This window comes from Anser anser (genome assembly GCF_964211835.1).
Source record: "Anser anser genome assembly, chromosome: 1".
NCBI lineage: Eukaryota > Metazoa > Chordata > Aves > Anseriformes > Anatidae > Anser > Anser anser.
Window position 1 is genome coordinate 169,404,194 of NC_139720.1, and position 24,973 is coordinate 169,429,166.

Sequence of the window (24,973 nt, forward strand, 5' to 3'; positions counted from 1 at the left end):
ACTAAACTCCCAAGTATTTTTTAATCTGAGTTACTGTGACATTTAGTCAAATACAAATTTAATAAAAACTATCATTTCTAGAGTAAGTTCTTCTTAAATGAAACATGCTAAAAATGCTAGTATGTCAAAACAGATGTATTAGCATAAATTATTATGAAGAATTTCCTGGATTTCCCAAGAGGGTAACATATTACTATAGTTTGATTCTCCCCATCTTTGGTATTTCTTACGAAGTATTTAAATTGAATTTCCATTTAGTAGTATTCAAATGATACCATAAAGTGATCAAAAATCAAATTTTACACAGCTGGATAACCAGCAGAATGTGGCTGAAATATCCATAGCCAACGCTATAAAACTGAATATAACAAAATATTAGTTAAGCGTTCAGAAAACCCTAGTGCCAATGATTTCTTGTTTAAATGTCTATCACTAAGTAATACTGGCTCTTTCAAAAATATATCATTTAAAACGCACATGCCAGTTCCATCTCATAATCCATGAACTGCATTTTGCCTATGAAACTTTCTATTATTGAGAGCAAAAGCGTATTTATATTGGATTTACTTAATCGACATTAATAAATCCTGTGTTACTATCATGTTTTCTCAGATTCTAAGAAAAAAAAAAAAAAGAATTGCTGACTAGAAATTACTATTTAATACACAAATGTTTACTGTATACCACTGCAAACTTAAAGATAATTCTTTAAAGGATATCTATAAAAGTTAGTAAGATATTCTGAATAATACAGCTCCAAGAACAGAATGAACGTACCCAAATGATAAATCCTTCCTCTCCCTAAATTCAGTACTGTTTGGAATTCAAACTTTATTAAAGCTTGACAACAACAAAATAGATAACAAAAATGAGGAATACTGCTTAAGAGCATATTTTTCCTTGTAAAATATGAGCTAGAAACTTCTCTACACTCGTTTAGCAATGTAAATGTCACTTTGTTTCTCCAAGCTTTAAGCTGAGAATAGCTCCAGGGCTTACTTGTGATGCAGAAATGTCCCTGTAATCTACTTAGAAAACATGCAGAACATTAATAGAAACTAGAATCTTGGAACATAAACGTAGCATAAGAAAAATGATAATTACTTTGTGGCTTAACATTTAAAAAGAGAGCTAAGCATTGTACATCAGCATTTTTTATATATAAAACAAGTTTCAGCACATAGATGAGCAGGAAGTCATTCACTTTGGAAACACATATAATTTTGACATTATCATGTACAATCTTTTAAACAGAAAAGAGGGTAAAGAAGCAGAGCTAGAGACTGTTTGAAGGCACCTGTTACCAATCACTTCTTTTCAATGCTATCTTTCCAACCCCTGCAGATACCCCTTCCTTCCCCTCTCCCCCAACAAAGCAGTTTTCTCCTTTCATCCAGTAAGCTTCCATCCCTGATTAAACACGTACTGCCCTCCCCCTTATGACTCCAAAGACTTTTATAAGCCTCTGAACTTCTCTCTACCTCTGTTTTTGCAGATGGCAGCTGTTGCTACTCTCCAGGTTCCTAAAACCAATACACTGGCCTTCTGTCCTAAGTTGCTTCTAGTCAATCTTCTTCAGCATAACTTAATTACAGCTAAGGATAGACTTAGCCATACTTTAAAGTACGACTAATAATGAAATGATGAAAACTCATCTGGAATCCTCAAGGTCATTGCTGAGATGGAACGAAATGGTGGGAGTAGCAAATTTGGAAGGGAGGGACATTCCCCCACTGTGAGGGAATACGAAAGTAAGAAAGATAAATGTGAGAATATAACAGTAACTGATCAAAGTAAGGTAAAGCACAGACACTTCACAAGATTTTGCTTCTCCTCAAAAGATGAAAAGAATAAAAGCACCCATCCTTTCTTTCACTTTTGCAGGCCAGATAATGGGGTAACTGTTGAGAAGTAATAGGGTTTTGTGCAGGATACTGGCGTAAGATAGATGTGTAGGTGCTAGCACAGAGACTACTGGGTTCTCAGACTCTAGAAACATTATAATTTCAGAACAATGTCACAGAATTGCAAATGCTTCTGATAATCCATGTTTAATCCATGTTTAATGTCTAATATTCATCAAGACTTACATAAATCATTGGGAACCTTAGCCTGCTTATTTATAGAAGTTCTCTAAAAAAAAACTCTTAGAGCCATTAACAAACTAATCCTAATAGGACTAATTAGTAGCTGTTTCTCCTGCCCGATCACATGGACTCTCTCCAGTCTTATACACAGATTGGAAAATGCATTTGGCAACCATCTATTAAAAAAGCAAAAATAAGATACTGTTTTCAACACTTTGAGGATAAGAAAATAACTATTTTCTGTTCTTAACTTCATCTAACTCTCTCATTTGTTTTACCTATTTCTCTGTTCTTACCCATTATCTGTGCAATGCTGCCTTATGTTTCTTTCTTGCATCCCATCAGATCCTGTTTGCTTGGACAAAACACGCTACACTTTTAATCTCATTCACGTAAGAGCTCTAGCTAGTAATGATTTTCTTCTCTTTCATTTATTTTTTCAGCTAGTGAAGAAATTTCATTTTAAAGAAGCTGTACTTTTAAGAACTAGCTGAAAATAAAGACAACTAGAATTCTGTAAAAATGGCTAAGGACAGTATGAGCCAATCTCTCTGGATATATGAGGACTGCGAAACAGAGCAGCACCAGGACGGAGCTGGAGCACTGAACCCTAACAAGCTATAGTGCACAAACATTACCTTGCTCCCTGGTTGTTTTGGATGATTTCATCTAGGTCTCACTAACTATGGTCAGGAACAGTTCATTCCTGTTCAACAGTTCATCACTCTCGAAAGGAAGGATAGGTGAAACTGTACCAGAGTTGTCTCCTTCAGTTCTGCGAAGTCTCCCAACACTATCCCAGCAGGCTTTTCATCCTCAAACACATTGTGTGCCTTCAAGCTATTTTTAAACTTTACATTATTTTGGATACTTTCAATTAAAACAAAAAATCCCAAAGAAAGAACGTCTTTGTTAGGGTAACATAACCATCACATGGGCATAGAAAAGACTGCTGTGGACACAGCTAGTCTGGTCTAGAGGACAACAGTCACGAGCAGTATAGAGCTGATCTGGCTGTGCTACTTAAGTCCAGCAATACGGATAAGCCCCTGGCCTTTCAAAGTACAGATGTGACTTCTGGAATAAAGACCCAAACTAAGAACTGAAGTTCTGAAGTGATCCATATTGACTAGGAAAACTAAATATATCTACTCTACAGTTCAATTAATAATAAAACACTGTTAATTTTTTTTTTTTTTAAGAAACTCACAGGATTTTGGAAAGTGGACTTTTTCAGGAGACATGGATTAAAAAATTAATGTCAATGTAAATTCTCAGAACAATACAAAGTAAAAATGCAATTAGTTTGTGAAATTACTTCCAAATGACAATGAAATCACATAAAAAATATAACTTAGAAAAAAAAGAGGTAATTTGCATCTAGTAAGGAAAAATAAACACCGAGGAGATTTTCTTTCCAGGCCTTTCATCTGAAAAACATAAGGAAAGAAGAATGACTGTGATTAAGATACTGTGTTAGCACACGTGAGCTCTTGGCTTAAGCTCTACCACAAGCTCTGTGGAGTTTTGGGAAAACCACTATTTCTTTTATTGTGTTTGCTGCTTCTGCAAAACAAGGTTAATAATACTTTTATGCTTTACGTTGCAAGGTATTTGTGAGGACTTCAGTTACTGTGATGAAGGACAGAGAAATACTCAGTTACAAAACAGCATTATTTTCACATAGTGTTAAGAAACAGTGAAAACCTGGAAAAGGTTTCAGGGAAGTAGAGAAAAGCATTATGTTTATTCATAAATGATTATGTGTACTTCTGATTTGAAAAGCTTTTGACCTGCCAATCGGTATACAAGTTCAACATAATAGTCACTTGGGCAATTAGCATTTTAACATTAACCTGAGTAGACTATTCTCAGAAAGAACAGCTAAATAGGAGTTTTTTATACTTACGTTTTAGAAAATATGGGATCTTGCAATAGCTAAGCTAAATAACTTTTAATTTGGTCTGGTTTAAGATTCATACTAATTCAGACACATGTATTTAGGTAGATTTAGTCCTCAATTCAAGTGACACAACAATTTACTGACATAAGCTAAACTGATTTAAGTAAACAAACAGCAATCAAGCCGCATGTGTTTTTATCCATTTAACTGATTGATATCAAATAGGTTTATTTAAACTACTACTACACTTTTTCTACTTTGTCCCGTTGCAGACAGCCAGAACCTGTTTTCTGGTTGCTAACTTAACTTGAAGAGCTTTGGCACAGTAACACATGAATGTGTCAATAAGGCAGGTGACTAGTTCAGCAAGTTTACATTCTGTCACTTGTATGCACAGCTGCTAATGTACTACAAGTGCACAGATGTGTAAAGGAGATAAAATCTCAGCAGGTTTTCATATCTTTTCAGCCCGTGTATAATATTCATGTCCTGAAAACTAAGTGTGTTGGCATAAAGAATTGTGTTATAAGAAATAAATGAATATTATAGACAAGCTTCATTTGCACTATTAATTTTATAAATGTTACCCTTTTGTTTCTTAGTATAATAGATCCACAGTATTAGTTATATTTTTATAGATTAAAATTCACTGTATTGGCAGAGTGCACTGCACACAGGTGAATTCAAGCAGTTAAAAAAGAAGTAGTGTAACTTATCTCCCCTATATTCATACAAACTGAAAATCCTTCTTCACACTCAGAGGAATACCTATTTAAAAGCTTTCTATTGCTGTCTCTTACGTCACTGTCTCACTTTTGTTTCTTTTCATGCCTCCTAGAATATTTCTATAAAACATCAAAATAACCATTCATTATAGTTGTTCTATTTAAAACAAAACAAAACACAATGGATTATGAATCCCACATGAAAAATATAAATAACACTTTGTTCATTTTCAAGATTTTAGAAATCAATTTCTATACATTTGCAATGTTGCATTACTTTACAATAAGCTTGCATTGCAAATATCTGAAGAAATAGTACAATGCCATACATCAAAGCATAGTGAATTTATAACCTCTTAAATGTAACCTCAGAAAATGATTACTAAAGCTTCTTGCCAAGCATGTGAGCGCTGACAGACTGCCCTTCTAAGTTTTTATCTGAGGTTTATAAGCCAATGGATAAAGTCTAAAATTGCACTTCTGATGTTCCAAAATACTAACAACTGCATCAACCATGAAAGGCAATGGAAGAGCCAAGATCACAGAGCTCATGGTAAATATTTCTTTTAGTCAAAGGCTGACTGTTGGAATTGAAGAAAAAGAAAAACAGATAAAAGGGAATCATGGATCAAGAGCTTCAGCTGAACAGAGTTAGTGGATTCATCCCACTTAACTTTAGCACTACAGAGAACTGCACTTTAGCGCCTGTAAGTTATAGATTACTGTTACATGCAGGAAAGGATGCAGATGAAGGATAGCACAGAAGCTTGGTGTGCTCTGCAGTTCTGGACACAAAATGCCTACTCCCTCTCTTCCCCAGGTAAGTGATATTGACATATCAGCCTTTTTATTTGCTTTTTTCCTTGCTGGACCCTTTTCAAAGGTGATTCAAACAGCTAAACTAACAGATAGCAATTCACTTTTGGTTTTGGGGTCACGTTAGGTTTCTGTTTAGTGATCTGAGAGGTCCGAGTGCAGTATTAGAGAAGTGCCAGAGCTGGTGCAAGTTAAGGATCGAGAAGCTAGGAGCAAAGAGGCACAGCAGCGTTATAGCCATTGGGTCAACTCAGGCATAAGGAGTAATTTCATCCTGATTTATTCTCTGAAGGAACATATTTCCTTCTCGTGCCCCTCCGACTATACAAAGATAATGAGGGGCTGCATTTGGGGGTATAAGACTAAAGGTAGAGTGGGATGAATCAAGAGCACAAGGTTCTTATGTGTGTGGTTTGGTTAGCACAGATAAAGATAGAGGGTTGAAAGTTCAGCTGATTAAAAAGATAGCACAGACTACAAATAATAATACAAAAAAAGTCTGGATATGAAATATCCTTTAAAAAAAAAAGCTCTGTTTAATAGGAGGTTATTAATGGGATACTCCATTGTTCTTTCAAACAATGTTTTATGCTCTTCTGTTGGATCTGGAAAAACAATTACAAACCCTATTGGTTATCTTGACAAAACATAAAACTTCTTAGTCAGAAATCAGCTGAAAAATTTGGCTGTACTAACTGTACCCAATATCATGCACTGAGGGACTTACAAATGGCATCGCAGTACCACATACCCCAATTCCTTCAGCTCAGAGAGGACAACAGCACTGTGAAGGCCATAGTTGTGAACCTCTAAGAACATAATCTCAGCATGATTCTGGATACAGATTGCTCTCAGTGATGCCACTGAACCCGTTCCCAAGTAATAGTTTGCATTTATCCATACAAAGAAGAAATCCATGGAAATGTTTACTGTACCAGCAGATTCTCAATGATTTACATGAGAAACTATATTAAAATGTCTTCCCCATTCATTTATGAAATTAATCAACAACAAAAAAAAGGAAATAGAAGGCCAAGAAATAATTAAAAATTAATAAAATAAAAAATCTTGTTTTTCTCCCACATGGGTGACCTAACTTTTTAAGAATGCACATAGTCAAATGTCCACTTCTCATTTTAATTTCCACAGAAAAATATAGTAATAATCATCAAATTAGCTTAGTCTACATAATTTGAAATAATGAACTATTTTATTACATGAAATAATATGTAGTGTCATTTTTTTCCTGTAATAAAAAAGCTCACATAAGAGCCCTGTAGGGATTCTGCCAAGATTCAGAGTTTAATATTAAACTTTTTTTCTTCCAAAATTAAATGAAAAGTGAAGTAAGATTAAGCATAAATGTAAATTCGTTATCCAAAAAGCTTACAAAATGCTATCAGTATCTTCAAATCAAGGGTTATGAATCCAGCTGATATCACAAGGAGATGAAAATGAAAAACAAAAACAACTAACCAGCACCACCAAAAAACCCCCAACAAAACCAGCCACCCACCTTCTAACATTTCATTAAAAAGTTACTACAATATGAGACCACACAGGCTGGAATACCTTAAATCAAAACTGTCTGCTTATTGAAACATGTCACTGTAAGACAGCATTAACATTATTTTGTTGTTTTGCTGGTACTTTTAACTCACTTAAAACCTTAGTTTCTATTAAGTGTGAATATCTTGGGTTTATCTATTCAAGAATTCTACTGTCCCTACTTGCAAACATGGGCAATCAGATAATTCTTAGCAAGAAATGATACTTTAGTATGCACAGTGATTAAACAAGACTGATAATGATATTACATGACAGCATGTAGCACTTAAAACCGTAATCCATATTTCTGCAAATAATTTATGTAATCTGAAGAATGCATATTACTTATATTTAAAAACACCCTGTCTAAATGAAGTTAGTCTTTATTAGTCCAAGAATAGCCTTTTGTTTTTCTATTAACAGGGATATTTACTGTGAAACTGCGATGTTGCTGCATATCTTATATAACTTTTTATTAAAATGGCAAAGACAATTATTTGAAGACTAACTCATTGTAAACTAAGTTATCCTATCCTTTATGAAGATTTCAATGCATGAGTTATTTGCCTTTTAGATAAATCAAGAAAAAGTAAGCTTACTGGAAGAGGCCTGCATTAAAAGTGAAAAATAAAAGGCTGCATTAGAAATAAACAGAAATGACATAAGGTAAACATAATCACCCCCTCACCTCCTGCAAAAAAAGTTACTTCTCCAAACATTTTCTTAAAACAACTTTAGCTTATTTTTATTGTTTTTCTTCTCCCCTCCTCCCCCCTGTACTAGTATTTCTTAGTTTTCTTTCCCCAAACATGCAACTTCTAATGTTTCTTTTTCAGTACTTATATTCTTTTTTTGCATAGGTAACTTGAATAAATATTGTTGCTGTTAGGTAAATTAATATGACTAATACAGACTATTTTTTAGCAGAAATTAAAAGAAATTTGGCAAAAATGGACTAACTTTGGAAATACTTGCTCAAGTTCTTAACGTCCAGGGTACAAGGAACATTCATGATGAAGTCTGTTTCAAACTTAAGTATTTGCTTTCTTATTTTGTATAAAGCCTGTCTCACTCAGCCTTGCTTGCATTGTTGGCCATAGCTAGAAAAATTTTAAGTAGTGAAATGGCACAAAGAAGCAAACTGCTGCACATCAGGAACAGCTTAAGTGGGTAGTCATAGGAGCTATTACTTAGATGTAAATAACGTTCCATAGCTTTGAGACAGAAATTCTATAAATTTTGTTTTATTTATCACATTCTAGTCACTTTAATCAGCTGCAATGCGTGTTTGTTGATACGAGACCACTATATATATAATACAATACCTAGAGTAACAAGGTGCATGTTCCTAGGAAGTACCCTTTCTGCAGCACTCTTGATCATCTTCATCAAGTAAATACTTGGCACCTGATTCAGGACTCAAGTGTTTGATGGTCCTAACAAGTAGTAAGGGATTTTGAAGAAAGTGAAATACAGTACAGTAACTGTTCTGGAGAACAAGGCACCAAAGGCATGAATATTTGAGAGCAGGACTACTTGGGAGCAGTACTACTTAGGAGAGCAGTGGTAGGAACAGGAAGGTTTGAAAGAAGTAAATTTGAAATTAGTCTGCCAAGGGCCTATCATTGCAAATTCAGAAAGTTCACTACATCTTTATGCAATTAATTCACTAGTTTCTTCAGAGTATTTTTCATATAATAAACATAATTGCAGGCTTGCAAATTATCTAAAAATGCTTAAAATATTTTCTATTATATTAATAGATAGCAGTATGTTTCATAGAAAAAAAAAAAGCAAACCCAAACAAAATCCAAGCTGCATGCGTGTAACAGACTCGGTCTTAAATTTGAAATTTAAATGTACAATGTAGATAAAGACATCAGAAATAAGAGCTATCAAATGATCACTCCTGATACACCTACTGATGATCCCACTGGGTTAACGACACCCACCTGCAAATTACTCTGGGGAAGCATGTTCAATTACTCTCTTCTGTAACTAGACTATTATAATCACCATTCATGGAACTTCACAAGCACTACAATCAGTTCAGAGGGTTAAATGTAAAAATTGTTCTGGGAAGATATTGCATCAGATGACCACCCAGTGTGATTTAGCATAGAAAGTAAACAAGTTAAGAACTTGTGTTCTTTCTGTTTTAATTTAAGGTGATTGTTTCACATCTGAGATCTGCACTCAGGAGAAAGACTTAGTACACTTTTCACTGAAGTTGAGGTTCACTTAAACTCAGCTGTCTATGAAATTGTTTTGATTTCATTCCATCAGAAAAGTTTTTTTTGTTTGTTTGGTTTTTTTGAGTGGTCAGCACAGACAAAATGTTTTGGACCAATTCATGAGATGAGTTTTGGTGTACTGATCTAAGAAGGGAATTTTGAGCAATTGCAAGGAAAGGAGATGGAGGAGAAGAGTTTTGGAGGTGTAGTGGGAGAACTTCAGGATGTGTGAATAGTCAGGTTTCTGTGGAAATAATGGTACTAGAATAAGTGATAAGGTATCTTTTCTAAGATTGCATTAGGAGAGTTGCAAATTCTTTGAAACGCATCTTCCCGTCTTTTCTCTTCTCTGAGAATTGAAAGGGTGTTTTTAGAGAAATATGATACAATGACTTCAAGATGATCATTCTGAACATGTAACATGTTATTTACATGCCATCACCTTGTGTATATAGCTTGTGTTGCTCTTCCTCACATTCATAATTTTGATTCATTAATCTTATATTTTCTTTGCAGATCTTTGCCAAAACATTCAGCAACTCTGGAAGGTCATTTAACAACTCCTCTCAGCTGATTTTTGATATTATATCTTCAGTATTCTGTAGCTTTAGCAAACTTTTCATATTACTGTGGAAATAGTTAACTAGCCTGTCATGGAGTATGGGAGAAAATCCATATTTACATAACATATAGGTAAACATCATTCATTTCTATCCTTTGTTTCAGACATTTAACCTGCAGAAAGATCTCCCATAGTCCTCGACAGGTTACTCTCTTAAGATTGTTTAGGGCAAGATCTCTACAAAAACCTTTTGGGAATCCCCATATAATGCATTTATGTCTGAACTGGGAGACTTTGTATACTTCTAGACATGAGAGTATATTCCAGAAGCACCCTGACTCCTTGCAGGGATGAAACTCAGGTGAGTACATACAGAAGTACCTCGACTCTGGATGAAACCTAGGTGACCACCATCCTGTTTCCTCTCCCTGAATTGTATTTTAGAGTTGAAGAGAAACTCGGATGTGTGTACTGGAAATGAACTGTGCCATGCTTTGCCCAGGTTTTTGGTCTTGATGTCTGGGGAGCAGAGAGACACCCTGGGCATACTGTGGCACACGCAGGTATTGCAGATTGCATGTGTATTGACTACATCACCTTTATCTAAATATTTGTTAAATGACTGCAAATTCTAAACGCTTTGTAACACATACGTTTTACTCATAAGAAAAGACAGGGGGACTAAGTCAACAGACAGAATTTAGCAACTGAGACTACAACTCAGAATCTCCACAGTGCTTGACAGATACCATCACCTATGTTTCTCAAGATTACACACACCAAAAAACGAACAAACAAACAAAAAAAAACAACACTCAAAATCAAACTAAACTCAACCATTTTTCCCATGGTTTAAAGCTCAGGAAAGAGAAAATGTAGTTTATGGTAGTAACACTAAAACAGAAAGATTACCTCACGATGAGTTAGAAGTCTCTCCAAATCTGCTGCCATTTGATTCTTGACACGCAGCAAAGCTGCCTTTTCTTTATTTAAGAGACTGGTAAAAGAGGATAGGAAATTCAGTAATAGCAACAGATAATCTCTTTTAATCTTGTATTCTGGTTGAAACATGCATTTTCTAAAGCTAAATACTGTCAACAATGAAAATCTGCTCGAGTAATTGTATCAGATGATCCTTTTGTATGTTTAAGCACTGGAATTTTTATAAATGGGCCTGAATGCATTAATGTATACAAAATCTTATTTAGTCAAAGTGTAATTCTATTCAGAATCTTATTTATTTATTTATTTAATTCTCTGAAGGGTAATTTAAAAACATTATCAGAACCTTCTATTATTAACTATTGGTTTCTTCTTTGCAAAATGAGCTCATTTTAGAAGTAGAGTAAGGTTTGCTATATCTGCACTTAGGTATTAAAAAGTGAATTCCTCTTGTTTGCATCACTACAAACAGCACACGCTGTACTCTCAATGTGACCTCTTTTGATACTACTATATTTAGAATTTTGAAAATAAATTTTGAAAAAAAACAAGAAAGCATAATGTGCAGCTCTCCCTTTCAGCTCTGTAGTTTCTGCAGAACTTGTAAATGTATTTTTGCTATTTTTTATTTTGTATTACAAGAGAATCAAAGGAATCAAGTTTGCCTTGTGAACAGCGTGACAACTATTTCAACATACAGGCACGTCTTTATAGTGCAACATCAGGTTTAACTTTGTCCTTTGTTTTCATAATTATAGAATATGAACATTGTTCTGCATACACATTCCGGTTCTACACAGCAATTCATCTAATACAATTAAATGTATTTTCACAGCCCAAACAACAGATTTCAACAATAAATCTCACACTAATGCATACCTAATGCCAGCACATAATTTTGTTTTGTTAAAAGACATAATTTTTCTTATTAGAACCAATGTTATATACACCATTATCGTGACTTAACTAAATAGATTTTGCAATATAAACTGTAATATAAATCAACAACTATGCAAAATGCAACTCTGCATATGGAATGCAAATATGGAGGACTGAATCAGGTCATGAGTTCAAAAGCAAATGTATTAAAATCTTATAAATTGAACTGAGCAATTACATATATTGCAGACACAAATTATTCAGTATTCCCAATATTTAAACAAGAAATAATCAACAGAATAAATCAACATTTTCTTTAATTGTCTGTGTATCATTTGTTAGTTTTAAATGAGCAACATCATCATCCTTTGTCCCAGAGATTTTCTGGCAGTTCCTTACCAGCTCTGTACTGTAAATTATGACTGTCAATTACTTCTAGGCATCCACTAGAATTCAGAAAAATTGTATACTTTGGCCATTTTTTTTTTTTTTGCTTTACTGAGTTATTTAAAAGGAAAGTATTAACATTTATGAAAAACTACAAAGATATTACAGTATTTTCAAGAATGTTATTTTCTGTGATGTTTTTAATCATGATGAAATTGCTGTACTATGATTTTCCTGGGTTCATTTGTTATAACTTACTGATATGAAAGTTTTTCTTGGACTTCTGTACTTCCTAAGAGCAGAAACCAATCCATGTAGAGAATGACTCACAAATGTATTAGAAAAGCAACAATAAAAAAATCCCGTATGTCTTAAATAGCGTACTGAATAGGCATGTACGTCAGTATTCATGACTAACCAGAAATTCACGTTCAAGGTTTAATTTCATCCACAGACTAGAACCCATTCTAGTTATACTAGTTGCACATTCTGAAAGAACATGACACAACTGATCCATGTGGAGCAGCCTCAGCATTGTTCTAATTTTCTTTGTTTATGGTCAAATATAGGAATTAGACTGCTATTGTAAATCAGTAGCACTTAATGTGTTTTCTGTCATGTATAAAACCCCTATGAATATAGAATTACCAAATCAACTGCAGACTTCAGATTTAGTAATTTTGCAATACTTATGCTTTTTCATCATTGCAGACAGAAGAAAATAATTCATACGCTTCTGAAAGAATACTGCAAAAGAGGCATATATACACTTAACAGAGTGAGAAAGCAGAGTTATCAGAAATAACGTTAATAAATTCACACCTGTAATGACTAAGTAAAACTTCCTGAAAGTTCAGTTTGGGGAAGAAGAATGAACATTTCCCCGTTAAGAAAATGTTCTGAACAGGCATCTTGAATGTAAATGGTCAACGTGGTTCTAACTTTAAGCCATCTCACACTTCCATCAGCAAGCAGTTTAAACTAATCCAGTTCTAATTTGCAGTGCAACAAATCTGAGAGCAGTTCATTTACAGTTCATTTCAGCTGACCTAAATGGCAACTGCTGCTGAAAGATCATCCCTCCCTATCCCTAACCACAAAATGGTACTCCCTCTCTTTGTGTTGGTACTAGAAAAATTGTGACCTCACGAGTAGGTCACTTTACTGACCTGGATGAACACTGGAGTTTTTTTTAAAGTCATTTTTCATGTGGATCACCAACTTGATTCACCAAACACAGTGGAAACCTAAGGCTGAGCATAAGACTGCCCCATTTGGTGACAGCGTGTCTTTACTGTCTCACTATGATCTTGAAACCGTAACCTGTGAGTCTAGACAAACCAGCTTCTTGTAGCTGAGCTCAAGGGTTTTGACTTCCACCTGAAGACACAGGATCTTAACCTTTTTTAACTCACCATATTTTCAAGTTTTCATGGTGCGGAGATGTGTTTAAGCATTAAACAGCACTGTATCAAAAAAAAATATCTTCCAATGACTTGAACAGTAAGTCTTGGGTGAAAAAACATGTGAATGCTTGGGAGAAATGGACTGTGTTGGGATGATCTAATATCCTTTGAGGAATTTAACAGCACAAACAGCTGTTCTGAAACTGAAGGGCAAGTGTAGACCTTGCTGTGCTCAACAGTCCCAGCCACTGGCTGTTCGTTCCATTCTGAGTGTGGGGAAGGTGTCCTTTGTGATATATCATGTAAGTCCAAATATCCCCCCAAAAGTCCGGCTGGAGAATTAACAAATAAACAGCTCATGCTTCTCCTGTGTACTCAGGTTTCCAGAGGGGGGAAAAAAAATGCCTAGGAGGACATGTAATTTCGTTCCACCATGCCTTCAAGACCTGCTCAGGCATGAATCCAAGGACCATGAGCACAGGACTTACCAGGGAATACACTTGTCTCATACACACCCATTGCTCATAGCAACCACTGGCTTGTTTTGTTTTGCTTTCCTCAGGATCTACAGGCAATGTAGCTTGGATATCATAAGAAAGACATTTTTAGGTGATGTGTTGTTTTTTTCTGGAGAATGAATACTAGCATTTCCCAGTCTCAGACTTTTAAAACCCTTCTGAATTTGGGCAACTGAGGCATCTTTTAAATTTTTGATCCAAGTATACCAGCTACTGGCCTCTACAGAAGCTTCTACTATTAGATATTCAGGATAATAAGTTTATGTTGGACACATTAAATAAACATGGTTTTATGTATTACTGGATTTTATTATTGCTTCTATTCAGTTTGACGAAAGGTAGGTTTCTTTTTCAGAGAATCGTGCATTCCAAATGCTTTATGAAATAAGGATTGTCTCTTTCTGTTACTTTTAAGTTAGAGCAAGATAAAGTTGAAAATCGAAGTTCAATCTTGGTGTTTTTTTTCACATTTTATGTTCATATCCAAATATTACTGTCAAAACGATCAAATCTAAAAATAGTATATGAGAAGGCTTTGTACATAAAATTGAACCTACAACGTGGGTATATCCCATCTCTGCAAATTACTGGTGATTAGCTCAGAGAAGGCAGCTAGTTTTGAAAGTTTGAGTTTTCTTTGTTAACTCATGTAGTTAAAAAGGGAGGTATAAAAATTCTTCAAATATAAGTTCTTCAGAAGAGATCTCTCACTGTGCAGCTAAATAACGACAGATCAAATTTTTAAAGACATTTAGGAGACTGCTGTTTAATGATTTCAATTGGAGTGCTTCAGGTGGTGTAAGAACTCCTGTCTGAACAGTGTCCAAACTGAAAATGAATTACTTTTTTAAATTGTAAAAGACAAATCTAAAAAAACAACCACAACCTTTTTTTAAGTTGTACTTTTTAAAGTTGTAATACAGGTCAGAAAACATATATTTGTAGAAAAAATATATAGTTGTAAAAACGTTGTTTAAAAGGCCAATTGCAGTAGTGTTTGGATAGATGATGCATGTTACACAGAATGGTACTATTCTCATAAAAAGCTCATTGCTCATTCTGTGATGGGAAAAACTCAACTAACACTGTATGCTGAGCTTTATAATATTTGAATGGCAATTAGAAAACCCCAAATGTTTGGGTAAGAAACATTTCAGTATATAGCTTCTTAGTTAGCAAAATCCTTGTACTGCTTCTAGGTTTGCCACACAGTTAGGCTTTTGAGGAGTGCTTTCGGATAAGTGAGCTACTTTTAAAAGTAGCAATTGGTATTGAGAAATATGAGTACATTTAAAATAAATACCTTCTCTTTATGAATGAAGTCCTGTTTAATGTCGCCAGTTATTTATATACCTAGATGTTTTAGCAGAAAACTATGTACCAAAACTACAATTACTTCACTACACACCTAAGAATGAAATCCATAGTCTTATTTTCCCACAGCATGACATCGTTACAAGGCATTTCTTTTCAAAAGGAGTGCTAAATGTGGTGTTTTCATTTCTGGTTAAAGAACTGCATACTCAAGAGCTTTCTTTATAATACAAAGCAGTCATCCACATACATACAACTGCTCTTATTAACCATCACTATTTAATTTTGTTAATGAAAGCGCTATTTGAACTAACATAAATGAGAGGTTACTTAATAGAATATCTTGATATATGTGGACCATCTAAAAATTCATCCTGTAGATGCCTTGTTATTCAAGAGCAGAGATTTTGTTACTGAAGTATATCTGCAGATACATGGCTGAGTACACAAGCATACAAGGTAGCTCCCAATTGTACCTCAGTTCTCTCCACTGCAGAATGCCAGCACAGTGGACGACCTGTCCAGGAAAATTCTATGGTGGATGGGGAGAACAGCAGTAGTGATCATAGGCAATATTTGAAAGAGCTTTGATTACCCCTAAGTAACCTTTTCTCTCATCTTTGAGTGGCAGCAAACATGCCCCTTCACGCATGAAGTTAAACAGTAGCACCACACAACCATGAAACCTGGAGATGGGTCCCTAAGTCGTTCATGGAAATAACTAAAAACATTGACAGCTGCTCATCTAAGCATTTACCCCAACCAGAATAGCTCTTACAGTTCATGGTAAAGGTATGGCTAAAGATCCACAGAACTGTGTGGAAGGTATTCCAAACAGAAACATTTCTCAACAAGCCACCAAAGTAGCTCCAGATCTGATGGAATAGATTACCTTCAAGCCTTGATTCACTCTGGTACATATTTTGACCATTCCTTTTCTTTCAACTTGCCAACTATTAACACGAGCAACCTTGAATACTATTTGAACAATACTGAAATAGTTTCTTCTGTCTAAGGAAGACATTTAGCCTTAGCTCTAGAGGTATGAAGCTTATACATAAGGACACATAAGCATCTCTGGGTAAAGTGGACCTTGAAGACCATGCTGGAAGTAAACTTGGATGGATCTTGGATGGACTTCTCAAGAGTCATATTAAAAGGATCTGTCTGAGTCTATTCCACTCTTCTTCTACTCTCAAAAATATTCCACTTACAAACCAACAAAAAGTTGTTTGATAAACTAAGAAAGACTGTTAGGAATATAGTGGTCTAAATCTTTTTATATAGCAGAGCTTTACTTGGAATACATTTGGTAGGGATTATCATTAATTTATCTAAATCATATTCTGATTCAGTTCTGCAATAGCTGGGAGCCAAAATGTTCCACAAAATATCCACTGAAATTACCTGCAGGATATTTTAATTTTAATATAATTTTAATTCCATTTTAATTTTAATTTAATCTAAATCAGTAGATATACTGAATCATTAGTAGATACAAAAGGTTATCCTGACAGAAGATTGCTGGAATATAATGGTTCTCTGGTTAGAGATCCCTTCCTCTACATTTGATGCCAGTTACAGATATAGAAAAGCAAATGACCAACATTATATGGAAAAGCAAACAACCAACATTATCAAGTTTATACATGATTACGATTTCTCCAGTGCTTGAGGAACTCTCAGCTAACGATTTAGGAAATTTGTTTTAAACATGTAGTTATCAACAACTATTTAAGGACTACTAACATGTACAAAAAGGCATAGAGATTAGGCTGTTTCCAATAATTTCATTGGGCTATGAAACTGGCAAAACTGAGGTAAAACTGTGATAAGGGAATATTAGACATTTCAGTTTAAAAGGAATATTGAAAACTACAGGAAAAAGCTTCTTACTAAAACATCTGATGCGTAAAGTGTTATCTTCTTGCTACAAAACCATTAAGGATAAAAATAGTTTCTTGTCAGGCCACAATTTCGTTTACAGAAAGACTGACCGATGGTGAGCACACCCCCGCTTGCCACAGTTGGGTATTGCTAGTATATGTTTACCATGGATGCTCACTGTGTGGTGCAGATACATTTTCCTCCCTAACCTTAAGGAACTTTAAGAGGCCAAAAATCAGTGGAGACTAACAGGCATCTCTGACAAATAATTCACTCCATTACAAATCTGAATTATTTTTTGGAGATGCTACTTCCTCCATGGGCTACTAAGGAAAGCTAACATGACCAGGTTCCCAATTTAAGTGCCTTAACTTGTAGGCTAAATTTAGGAAGAATATCTGGGCATACAGATTATTTGTGATGAGCTACAAAAATTCAAGAGAATAAATGCTAATAAGGCATTTAAGTTCTTATATATTTTAATGGCATGAAACATATATTTTTCAGAAATGAACTGACCAATCTACTGTTAAACACCTATAATGACTTCATCTGAAGAAATGTAGACTGAAAATGTTCCAATGTTTATTTTTTCCTAGCTTTTGAGAGACTTTTGGAGTACACAAATAGTAAACTACTGCTACATGAATAGTAAAAAGAAAAAAAAAGTTTTCAAGTCACCTATACCTGAAAACTTAATTTGCTACTGACCAATTCTTTGATTATTTTATTCACAATTAGAAGGTAAGACCTTGCATATGGAGATATTATTGTGATTTCTCATCTTCTGGAAAAATATAATTTATCTTTGAGGTTTTTGTTGTAATATATCAAGTCTAGGAACATAATAAAACACTTGTTTCTGGAATAAAATCAAATAATCTATTCTTACTGAATTAAAAATAAGCCCAGTGAAACATACCCTGTCAGGGACTATGAGTGAAGATTTCAGATATTTCTAAATGTATTATTTTTAGTATAGTTTTATTTGTATAATAAGCCTTTTTAGGTATTCATCCTTAAGGTTTAGCAAACACTGTCCCAAACCATCCAAACACTCTGAATGAATGCGTAAGGAAATGGCCTCAAGTTGCACCAGTGGAAGTTCAGATTGGATATTAGGAAGAATTTCTTCATGGAAACGGGGGTTAGGCATTGGAACAGGATGACACAGGAAGTGGAGATTTTGCCATCCCTGGAGGTATTTAAGAGGCATGTGGCTGTGGTACTTAGGAACACAGTTTAATGGTAGACTTGGGTCCACCACCTAGTAGTGTTAGGTTGATGGTGGGGCTTGATTTTAAGGGTCTTTTCCAACCTAACTGATTCTATGACTCTATATGTAAGACACTATGTAGGATTAAGTATTTAGCTATGGTAAGACTTACTTTTTCTATTCTCATTGCTTTAACAGATTTATTGGAAAAACTGTGTTTTTATTTGCATTAATGTTTCATAATTATTACCATGTGCATTTCCTAAACTAAGACACCGCAAAAATGCCTAACAGATAAAACACTTATTCTTCTGTAGTGCAGTGGGACACAGCTATCCACTTCCTTGAAAATCAGGTGGCAAATTATTTTACAACAGTTTAGCTGGGAACCAAATGGTAAACACAGTTTATAAAGGTATTTGATGGTGGGAAATTGTGCAGTGATCTGAGAGTTCTGACAGCTGGACAGAACAGCAAATCAGAGTCTACACTACATGAAGCCTGCTCATGTCACACCTGAGTTACTTTTTGCTGGTAGGCTAATCTTATGTTTCTGTGACTTTATTTCTTTACTTTTACTTTTGTACATCTAGTATGTCATTCTTTCCTTCTACTCTTCTGAATTTTCCTGTACTTCCTGAGAACTCTTCTCAACTCCAGATTCATTTTAAACCTGACTCCCTCATTCCTTCTTTTCCAAACCTAAAGCCTATTTTTATGACTGTATAAGAGAATTCACAGATGCTAGAGTTCCAGCATAAAAACTGGACTTAGTCAACGATGGAGTGTCTACATCTGCTACTTTATGGACAATAACATATTTTTTTCTAATGATAAATACATAAATTATTTTAATTTCAATTTAAAATAAAGAAACAGCAATTTTTATTACCTGACATCTTTTTCAAGTTGTGCAATACGTTCCTTCTGTAGACTTATTTGAGAATCTCTCTGTTGCACAGTTTCAATGAGGTATTTATATGGCTGTTGAACTTGACTCAACAAAGAATTTGCTCTGTCAAGCTAACAAAAAAAAAGCATTACTAATTTTAAAATTTATAAGGCACAATGATGTCTTTATTACTGAATCATAATCAATTGTTACCAATTGCATAGTCATATAAAAACCAAACCTGTTAACTCACAAAATTGCAACAAACTATATAATTTCACTACAATCATGCTACCAGCGTCTATATTCCCCTAGTTTGCATATTTCAGTGTTTTAATGTAACAGCTTCCATTTATGAAAAAAAGGAGTATACAGAAGGCCTCTGTTTGTTCGCTGTATTGACCACAAGTGACATATTTTTAAAATAATATACTCTCACAACGGAATTTTCATGTTGGAAATTGAATCTAAATACAGACACAATAATAATGGAAAAAAGTCCCTTCTTCTTTAATCAATTGCTGTATATGAACTGTAAAATCCAACAGGATGTTTAACAGAGTAGTATAAAAGACCTATCATACCTACGCATAGGAAATGAACCTTTCTAGCCTTATTCCCTGCACAAATTAGGATCACTAGGAATAAAACAATAAAATGCAATGCTAAATATTAATTGATATGGTTTGTGTCCTGAGCAGTGTAACAATAGCATTCACTATACAGAATTAAGATCAAACATCCAGATTTTAGCAGTTTCAGCTGCTGGAGTACATACAAGTCAAGAACACTAACCAGATTTGAAAGAAAATAAATAAAAATATTTTAGATATAAACAGGTCTAATGGAATGAATTTAATCATTGAGCTTTCCAATTAGTTTATAAAATTTCTGAATAGATTACACAATCTGCATTTGCCAAATCAGACTCAGGAGCAAGTTGTGCTATACACTGTTGTTCCAAAAAAGAAGAAAAACAAAAAACAAAATGAAACAAAATACCCACCTTCCTACAGAACTAGCCTAAGTAACATTTCAGGACTTTCCTAAGGTCAGATTTTTCTCTCATTCCCAATTTTCAAAACATGAGGCTATGTTGCCTAAGTTCTTTTCCTTCCTTCTCTGATTCCATTACATTTTATTGCAGTTTTACTATAATACTCTCTACTCTGTCAAATGTGCAAAGAACTTGCAATGTAATGGTTCACATTTATTAAAAAACAGAATTTGGACAAAACTTTGCTTGTTCAATATACTGACCTTTTTAAAAGGAGAGTTATCTTCACCTCATGTTTTAAAAAGTGTAATGAAAGAAAATAACATTGCACATCTTAAAATTCATATGAATCTTTAAGTATTTAAATAAATTAGTTAAAGAAGTTACTCTAGTCCACAGTGAAATTCCAATTTCATTGTAAAGAAGTAAAAATAAGAGGCAACAATCTTTTTGAAGAAACAAATCTTCAATAAATTGATAAGCAATAAAAAATAAGCTATTAGTTTTCTGACAGCAGAAGCTATCAAAGAGATCCATTTCAGGAAGACAACTAAAGGAGTCTTTACATGACATAGAGATAATTTCAAGACATGGAGCATTAATGTCTAGGATGATCTAAAAATATCAGCATAAAACCTTGAGGCTGCCATTAAAGGAGAAACAAAATTAATGCAACTCGTGTTTGGAAGAACCTGTTCCTGATAGCCTAAGAAATTTCAGAGGATTCTGTCATCACAGTGTGAAGTTCCTCGCTGTTCTCCTTGATAAGACTTGAAATACTTCAGTAGGAAAGAACAAGTGAGGTGTTGTAAGCTTGTTTCAATGCTGCTAACTCATCTATTCGCTTGTTAATTTTACTAGCTAGAACAGATCACATTTACTAAAAACAGCTATCCCTTCCCCCTCCATAGTGGTGCTTTTCTGCCTAATTTGATTCTATAGACCTAAAAGAGATTGTTGTTAAACCATAATAAATTAAGCGCTAAATGCATTTCTTAAATCAGTTTTACTCATATACACATATACAAATGAATTAAGCATTATTATTGAGCAAAAGTATTATTTTTTGTTAGCAACTTGAACTTCCTTCTGCCTAAATGTAGAAAATTCTTATGTGTTCCTGCGTCATTCTTTTAAGACCTGAGAACAGATAAGATTCTGCACACTTAAATAAAGCCTGAAAAACTATAATGGGACTGACTGAAGACTGGTAAGTTTTCTTCAGCAGCTGAGCTTTTCCACTGGGTTCCAACATTCAAGCGGGTACCATAGTTCCATCAAATGAATTAAAGAATGGAGAAGTGGGTATTTTCTTCTTGGTAAGGCTAAACTTTACAAGAAGATCAATATGATTCCTTTTCTATAAAGCTCTCCTTTCTGTAAACCTCAGCAGCAATTGGCTGAGAATACTCCATAAAAAGAATCTTAAAAAGAGTACCCATTGTAGTTATTGTAATCTTTTTTACCCCCTTTATAAAGTTTTTAAAAGGTTGTATCATAAATACTGCAGCAGAATCCAAGTATGGATTCCAATATGTAATCCAAGTTCAAAACAAAAGTTGGTGCAATCACTTTGTCATCAACTTTCACCTAGATGTCTGAACCAACTGTCAATTGAAGGAATAGTAATGGGCTACCTGAGCATGATGTAGGCTACAGGATCTGTTTTGCTTCTTAAAAATTTTCAAGAAACAAGAAACAAGACACCTTGGTGTAAAAATCCATCCTAGCTCAAGGCAAAACTAGCAAACAGAAATTAATTTAACTTTATACATGCTTAATAGGCTTAGTAGCTATGCATTAGCTATCTGCAAGATATTTAACTTACTATTGAATCACATTCTGATTTAAAATATACAATTATATGACAAAAGATCAAGAAAAGGCTATATGACATCTCATGGAAATTCTTCCAAAAATGAGGTGAAGATATTCTAGTGGAATTTAGCAGGAATTTGAATTAAGGTCAGTGATTCTAAATCTCTCATGAGTGATCTAGAAGCAAATGTAAATAAAACCAGTGGTAAAGAGAAATCTATGAAAGTGGAAACCAGACAGTTTTGGGAAATAAAGCACATATTTTATTAATGATAGTGTAAGGCTAACGATAGAAGAAACTACCAAGGATACGACTGGATTTAATCACTTCATGTCTTCAAGTCAAGGACATTTGAAAGGTATGTTTTAACCAAATACAAATTACTAACATATAACTGGAAGAATCCGTAATAAGTTGTAGTATTAGTCAAAAAAAATAAACACAAAAACATACACTGTTTGTATATATATTTCTCTGAAATTATATATATAGTTACATATATAAATATAAATACATATAAAATACATAAAATCCAAGTTTTTAAATATGCAGAAAATTCAAGTATTTGCACTGTAAATAGAAAGATACCTTTCATATAGTTATCTTAATTTATAATTACTATGGCTTTAAAAATTCAACTGTTAACTGTATTCCCAAAGCAGTTAGCCTGGAAATTTCATATGGTGGCAATATCTAACAGCAAATCTAGCAGTTCTTTGGTTCCTATGAGAAACTTGGAAGACAATCTTAAAAATAATTAAAAAAAATAGTTCTACTTCCAGGAGATTGCAAAATGATTTTTGTTTAGTGTTTATTCTCTGTGTCAGCGTAATATGCGATTTCAGCTATTACATACAGACGTTAAAAAGATCATGAAATTTAACCCATTGTAACATTGTCAAAAAGATTAATTTTAGCTGCTTTTTTTTAAATGGCTAATGTCAAACATTCCCTAGATTTGTATATTCAAATGACTCAAGAGCTGAACAAAGTACGAAAGGATTTACAGAAATATCTTCAAAAGTGATTTAAGGGCAGAGCTGTGTAAAAAGTAATGAGGTATTCATTGAACAATTAACTATCAAACAGAACAAACTAGTTTGGCTAGCTGGTTTTCTGTTCAGAAATCAGAACGTTGTCTGTCTGGCCTACATTCTTGTGTAGCCTATAAAGTAATCCCTCTTTTGATCTTCATTTCAAAACACAATATAAACTTCTTTGAGAACGTTTAACATAGAGTTTTGGTTAATTATGAGGCCATTTTTTTGACATCAAATAGATAATAAACACTGTTTAGAAAATATTACATTTTATGAACAGCTGTTCTGCAATGTTTATAGTTTCTACAGATTTGATTTTTTTTGTAGCAGTAATTTACCTCTTGTGAAATCTGTGTTACTTGTTCCTTCTGATGTTCCAGATCTTTTACAAGCAACGAGTTTTGCTTTTCTAGCTGCAGTAACCTCCTTGCCAAGTGAACACTGTGCCAACAAAAAGCAAGCTCAAGTTGATTTTTTTCCCAAACATGCAAAAGAAATTCTCACAATTATACTTAAGAACTTGATTGCCTTAATTTTTCATCAATATTTAAATATTAATACATAAACTACACAGTGAAACCAAGCAGAATGGTCAAATCTTAAAGAACAATGAAAATGTTATAGAATTTAACAGCACTGAAATAACATTCACATAGTTATGCCACTGTAGTATTTCTTACAAAGCAATTACCTGTATCATTTGTACAATCTATGCAATTGCAATAATCATGTCAGGATGTTTCAATTAATTATGAGCATTTACTTTTTTAGCACTTTAAGTAATCACTTTAAGTGGCTTCTCCTTAAATCAGTTTTAAAAAATACTCACCAATATACATTTTGTAGGGGTACAGCAAAAAATGTAATACTTGATCATTTTCTAAACAGAGGCAAATCGTTTTGTCTGACATTTAATATGGTAATTACATGGTATCACCATTTTATTATTATTATTTTTTAATAAACTATTTAAGAGACCCACAAATTATTCAGCTACTTGAACACCTCATCTTGTTGCATGTTTCGTGTCCAAAATTAGAGAAGTTCATCATCAATTCAAGAGCACTGTTCTATAGACAGCAATGGGAAGATTCAATGGGCAATTGCAGGGCCTATTTCCAGATCTCTAACCTAGCCTTTCAAGTTGTTATTACAGTCATTTAGTCCTATTCAATAGAGTCAGTAGAGCCTGAACATATTCCACTAAAGTGGACTCTTGGACAATGAGATGAAATGTACTCCAAACTCCATTGACTGTATTGCTTAGAACTCGATTGACTATAATGGGAGGTTAGATGCCAAATCCCTACACTAAACCTATGAAGAGATGTCTAAATTTATGTATCCTGGAATGATGGGATTGTAGGATTCAGTAGTTTGGCTACTTATTGTGAAAAATATATCTAGATAAGCTATCGCTGTACCCCTCCATATTTAGGTATTCCAGCAACCAATCTATTATACAACTATGACACGAGATAATTCAGAGTTCTAAAAATGAGAAAGATACATGGGGCTAATACTCATCCCTTTTTAATGTGCTTTGACCACTCATCTGATGGCTCTACACAACAATCTATCCTTTCAGTCAAATGCGTACCATTTTTCAAAAACTTCTACATCAAAGAAAGGGAGGAGTTACTCCAGATCATAGAATCTGAATGCATACTGTCCATAAATTGAAAATCTAAGACTTTGAGTCTCCAAATAAAGTACAGCAGTGTTATCTAGTTCTTGACCACAATACTGAACCTATATGAGCCTAAGTGGCCTACAGCTAACCAATAGGAAAATTTTATTT

The 24,973-nt window shown here is 34.0% G+C and overlaps 1 protein-coding gene and 1 long non-coding RNA gene across 7 annotated transcripts in view; one reads left to right on the top strand and one right to left on the bottom strand.

The window, feature by feature from the left end:
• Nucleotides 1–24,973, bottom strand: part of PIBF1 (progesterone immunomodulatory binding factor 1) — a 146,674-nt gene that overhangs the window by 14,330 nt on the left and 107,371 nt on the right. For all 6 annotated transcript variants that reach the window (XM_083810486.1, XM_083810487.1, XM_083810485.1 and 3 more), the window contains 3 exons: nucleotides 23,511–23,613; nucleotides 19,317–19,447; nucleotides 10,788–10,872 (listed from right to left, as the gene is read on the bottom strand). In XM_083810486.1, the coding sequence (XP_083666612.1) occupies nucleotides 10,788–10,872; nucleotides 19,317–19,447; nucleotides 23,511–23,613 (319 nt within the window). The remainder of the gene's footprint in view (nucleotides 1–10,787; nucleotides 10,873–19,316; nucleotides 19,448–23,510; nucleotides 23,614–24,973) is intronic.
• LOC310886669 lies at nucleotides 1,486–10,781 on the top strand. The gene is made up of 3 exons (XR_014575414.1): nucleotides 1,486–5,535; nucleotides 7,654–7,745; nucleotides 9,830–10,781. It is a non-coding gene; the product is annotated as an uncharacterized lncRNA (long non-coding RNA).